At 36.2% G+C, this 6,003-nt stretch overlaps 1 protein-coding gene across 1 annotated transcript; it reads left to right on the top strand.

The window, feature by feature from the left end:
• Positions 1–4,463: 4,463 nt before the first annotated feature.
• Positions 4,464–5,324, top strand: LOC145792331 (uncharacterized). The gene is made up of 2 exons (XM_082873086.1): positions 4,464–4,719; positions 4,936–5,324. The coding sequence occupies exons 1-2, from the start codon at positions 4,476–4,478 to the stop codon at positions 5,238–5,240; spliced, it is 549 nt and encodes a 182-aa protein (XP_082729212.1). The 5' UTR covers positions 4,464–4,475; the 3' UTR covers positions 5,241–5,324.
• Positions 5,325–6,003: the final 679 nt, after the last annotated feature.

Here is a 6,003-nt window from a genome sequence, read left to right as displayed (position 1 = left end):
ATAAATCTGTATATATATGCAATGTATATAAATATATATATATATATAAATCTGTCTATATATATAAATCTGTCTATATATGTATAAATCAGTTAATCTTAATCTGAAATCTGTTTATTGTATTTAAATCTTAATTTTTTTTTATAAATCTGTTTATTGTATTTAAAATAATCATAAATAACTGTTTATTGGTTTATTGGTTTATTGGTTTATATATATCTGTTTATTATGGTTTATAAATCTGTTTATAAATTTATTTTATTGGTTTATAAATCTGTTTATTGTATATAAAATAATCTTAAATAATCAGATTTCAGAGATGTCTATATATATCTGTTTATTGGTTTATTTAAAATACAATAAACAGATTTCAGAGATGTCTATATAAATCTGTCTATATATACAATAATCTTAAAATACAGTACCATAATAAATCTGTTTATTATGATAGAATTTCTTTTTTTTCGTATTTTTGATATCATACACATGTAATGGTTCGATTACAAATTTAAATTGCAAATGTTTAAATAAGTCATAAAAATATTTAAGAGAAAATAAAAAAAATACAAAAAAAAAAAAAACAGGATTTTAACCCTTATAATAAAATAAATCTTAAATTTTTAATTTAATTAATTTAAACCTTAAATAGGAATTTTAGACATTTCGTTAATTTGCCAAATAGGATGTCGAGTGAATATTTATGTGTAGGTATTATATTTAGAGTTACTTTGGTGAGATATTCTTGTGGATGTGTACAGATGATGGATAAGAGTTGGATTGATTTGCCAAATAGGATGTCGAGTGAATACATTAATGGGATTGATGAATTCCTTGTGTTTGCCTACACCAATAGGGTTGAAGGTTCGATGATCAGTTGTCCATGTAGGAAGTGTGAGAATCGATACTATTTTGTACGAGATGGTGTACGGGAGCATCTGATTTTGAATGGTTTTTTTAAAAAATACAAACATTGGATTAATCATGGGAAATCTTACATATCTCTGCATAGTAATCGAGAGAATGAAACATTAGCTAATTTAGACATTGGAGATGATATGATTGGAATGATACAAGGGGCTACGGGAAATCCACATGCCGGTACAAGTATTGAGGGTGATGAACCACAGGGGCCTGATCCCCATGCATCTGAACCCCAGCTTGGTCCAAATGCAGAGACTGCAAAGTATTTCAAACTTCTTCAAGATGCACAAAGTGAATTGTATCCGGGTTGTCAAACGTTCACATCTTTGTCATTCATTGTTCGACTTCTACATTTGAAGGTGCTTAATCAGTGGACGGACAAGTCTGTTGACATGTTGCTTGAGTTATTGAATGAGGCGTTTCCGTTGGGTGTGAAACTCCCGGACTCATATTATAAAGCTCAAAAGGTCATAACAGATTTGGGCTTCACGTATGAGACGTGGGATGCATGTCCCAACAGTTGCATGTTGTTTCGAAACGAGGACGCCAATCTTGATAAATGTGTCATATGCAACAGTTCTAGATGGAAATCAAATGGTGATGGTGGTTCAAATGGTCCTAACACAGGTGGCAAACAAATAGCTGCAAAACAGAAGAGGTATTTTCCTTTAAAGTCAAGGTTGCAGAGGTTGTTTATGTCATCCAAGACGGCCAAGTTAATGAGATGGCATGCAGAGGAACGAACTGATGATGGTGTCTTTAGGCATCCTGCTGACTCCCTTGTATGGAAAGATTTTGACCGTCGGAATATTGACTTTAGTAATGATTGCCAAAGTGTAAGGCTTGGCTTAGTATCTGATGGTTTTAACCCATTCAGGATGATGAACATAGTTCATAGCACTTGGCCTGTTGTGCTCATTCCATACAACTTGCCGCCATGGATGTGCATGAAGCAACCATTTCTAATTTTATCCGTGCTTATTGACGGCCCGAAAGGACCTGGTGACAAGATTGATGTTTATATGCAACCGTTGATTGAGGAGTTGAAAGAACTATGGAATGAGGGTGTGTCAACATTTGATGCATCAACAAATCAAATGTTTCAAATGCATGCAGCTTTACTGTGGACAATTAGTGATTTTCCTGCATACGCAAACTTGTCAAGATGGAGCACTAAAGGAGAATATGCATGTCCTTGTTGCAATAAGGAAACTACATCGTGTTGGCTGAAGCATAGTAGGAAACAATCATACTTGGGTCATCGCAGATTTTTACCTACTGGCCATAAATTCCGGAAGGATAAAGTATCATTTGATGGTAGTCGGGAAGTCAGACTCAAACCAAAATTGTTGTCTGGAACTGAGATGTTGCTACAATTAGAATCTGAGGGTATTTTAACCCAATACAATAGGGATGACCTTAAGGAGAGGCATAGGAGACAGGTAGAGAAGGAGAAAGCTGGACATCGCACCCATAGTTAGAAGAAAAAGAGTATCTTTTATGAATTGCCATATTGGGAGCACAATCTAATAAAACACAACCTCAATGTGATGCATATAGAGAAGAATGTTTGTGACAATGTGTTGTGGACAATATTAGGGGTTGCAGGAAAATCGAAGGATGGTGTTAATGCTCGGCGTGATTTACAAGATATGAATATTAGAAAACCTCTACATTTGCAGTTAAGAGGGTCGAATAAAGCCTATTTACCACCAGCACAATTCACGATGACCAACGATGAGAAAGATTTGTTCTTGAAAGTGTTGAAGGAAGTAAGAGTTCCCGACGGGTATTCATCCAATATATCACGTCGTGTGCGCTTACATGATAGAAGCATTGGGGGTCTTAAGAGCCACGATAGTCATATTCTGATACAACAACTTATTCCATTGGCTATTCGCAGATCGTTACTGAAGAATGTAATTGAACCCTTGATTGAATTGAGCAATTTCTTTAGACAATTGTGTTCGAAAGTGAATCGTGCGACAGATTTGCAATATATTAAAGATCGTATCGCTGTAACACTTTGTCATCTAGAGAAAATATTTCCTCTGAGTTTTTTTGATATAATGGAGCACTTGCCTATACATCTAGCTGATGAAGCGTAATTGGGTGGAGCGATTCAGTTTCGATGGATGTATCCAATTGAGAGGTATCTTCTTACTTTGAAGCAATGCGTGCGTAATAGAGCTCGTCCTGAAGGATCAATTGCTAAAGGATATCTTATGGAAGAATGCATGAATTTTTGTGCACAATATCTCAGTGATGTGGAAACCAAATCTAGTCGACCCGTGAGGAACTATAGTGGTGCTGATAATTTGGGTCATGCTACTGGTGAAAACACAAGCTTTTATCTTGATAATACTTCTTGGGTACAAGCTCATCGGTACATCTTATGCAATACAAGCGCGGTTCAACCATTCATAAAGTAGGTTAAGTCACTCACTCAATATTTTATTATGTTTTATTGAATTTTCAACTAAAATTTTTGTATGGCTAAAATTTCAATCTACACAGCAAACACCTTGAAGTACTTAAGCTCAAAATGCCTCATGTCGACGATCATCAACTTCGGCGTGAACATTTTGAAACTTTTCACATTTGGTTCAAGGAACATGTATGTATTTAACTCTATAGATTCTAGTTACTTAAGTCGATCTACATTTTAAATTTTACATTTTCGTGTTAAATAGGTCCAAACTTTGCGAAGGACTACTGATGTCATATTTTCTGAAGAGATTATTCTATTGGCAAATGGTCCTCATAACCTGGCAAGGAGGTTCAATGGGTATATACTGAATGGGTTTCGGTATCGAGTAAAGGCCATGGATGATCATCGAGCCACACAAAATTGTGGTGTAGCTTTGAAGGCAGATACCGTAAGTTATGCTAGTCGAAAAGACAAGAATCCTCGTCTGGGGTCTGTGTACTATTATGGACAATTGACAGATATTGTTGAGATTCGATATTCCAATGAGAAGAAACATGTGTTGTTTAAGTGTGATTGGATTGACAACATTCACGGAAAGAAAGAAGATGTCTTCAATTTCACGTTGGTGAACTTCAATCATTTGTTGTACCAAGATGATCGAATTACCAATGAACCTTTCATCTTGGCGTCCCAAGCAGAGCAAGTTTGGTATGTTGCAGACCCGTTACAACCAGACTGGCAAGTCGTGGTGAAGATGTCTCAAAGAGGTTTATTTGATATGAGTTCAACTGATCCACAAATCGAGCCATACATGAGCCAACAATTGGAAGAAAATATAATGCTTCGTGATGAAGAAGTTGGTTGGGTAAGGGAAGCCGCAGAAGGGGAAACAGTTGATGTTCAAATAGGCTGATATGTAATCAACATTAGTAATTCAATTAAGGCCAAGGTTGTAGTTAATCATCAATTTCTTAATTTACTTTGTCTTTGTAATTGTATTAGTTCAATTCATGTCATATTATAGTTGATGACAAACCATTGTCTATGTTTCTAATGTCAATTAATGTTGTATTGCTTGCAGATTATTATGGGAAGGAAGAGGAAACCTGATCATCCCCAGCGCATGATGTCTGATGTGCTACATAACAGGACATCAGTAGCACCACCATTAGAGGAGGCATCACATCGGCCAGCATCGGAGGGGCCATTAGTGCCACCACCATCTGAGGGGCCATTACCACCGTATCGACCACCATCAGTGGCACCACAGCAGCTACCATGTACTCAGCCTCCACGCCTACCATCGGTGCGTCCACCATCAGTGGCACCACAGCAGCTATCATCATCAGCTTATGAGCCATCCGCAGGTATTTAAATTTGCTTTGATTTGCATGAAAATTATTTACACATACATTTATTTATGCTCATTATATATAACTTGTTTATTCTCATTGTATTTTGCAGACCCTTCGACTTCTTCACAGCCCACATCAGGTTTATTTGATATGATTTGTATTCACATTATTTAAATTTGCATTTGGTTGTTACCATTGCATATTGTTTATTATTATTGTATATCGCAGGTCATGTTAGTTCTTCATCAACCTCGACTAGGCGTGGTAGAGGATGTGCCAAGGGCATTAAAGAGTGGGGTACTGGTAAAAAGTTGCACATACAATTTGATGGAAATTACTGCCCAATAGGGGATAACGTGGCCAAGTTAACTACTCAACTTGGCATTATTGTCCGGAATGGTAACATTGTTCCTCTTACTTTTGTTGACTGGAACAGTGTGCCTGATGATATTGTTGATGCTATCTGGAAGGCTGTGAAGGTAAAAGTATATTTTTGTCCACAAATTCGAATTCCAAATTTGTGTTATACTTAGCCTTAAACTTTGTGTTTTATAGGACAATTTGAATATATGTCCAGAGGAGTACAAGCCAATCTGCATGAAAAACTGCAACAGCATATGGAAGGATCACAAGAACAAGCTTAAGGCTAAGTGTTTCAAGCCTAGAAGCTCTGATCCTAATCTGAAGGATGATGTTCCTATGAACGTTGTGCCAAGCCAGTGGGAACAACTTGTGGAGTATTGGCGTACTTCCGATGCTGAGGTATACAATTACGTTATATTTATGATATGTAAACATACAAATCATATTTACATACTTACATTTGTTGAACTTGTTATAGAAAATTGCAAGTAGGAACGCTAAAAATCGGCGAGCTCACGGCATAGCTCATACCACAGGGCGTACTACTTTCTCTCAGATATGGCATGAGGTTTACATTTTATTGTTTTATTTTTGTATATAAATAAACATTGTATATTTGCAAATTATTTGGATTCTAATTTTCATATTTTTAAAAAAAAAATTTAGATGACCAGTAAGGGGGAGTCTACTGATAAGATGAATGTTTGGCTTATGACACGTAGAGTAGATGACCCAGAGGTTATCCAGACCTTGGTAGTTTCCAAACACCTTTGATTGTATTTAAAGTTTATTTTTTGTGTGTCAACCATCTTAATTTGGCGTATACTTGTGTGTCTTATTCAATACAGGATGAGTTTAATCGTCAACTCTCTATGCTACCTGAGGATGGTTGGACTTTGGAGGCTAGGTATGCCATTTTCCATGAGTTGATAG

This window comes from Camellia sinensis, chromosome 6 (genome assembly GCF_055761805.1).
Source record: "Camellia sinensis isolate YWXY chromosome 6, ASM5576180v1, whole genome shotgun sequence".
Classification (NCBI taxonomy): domain Eukaryota; kingdom Viridiplantae; phylum Streptophyta; class Magnoliopsida; order Ericales; family Theaceae; genus Camellia; species Camellia sinensis.
Note: the sequence above shows the minus strand (reverse complement) of the source record. Positions and strands in the feature narration are given on the sequence as shown.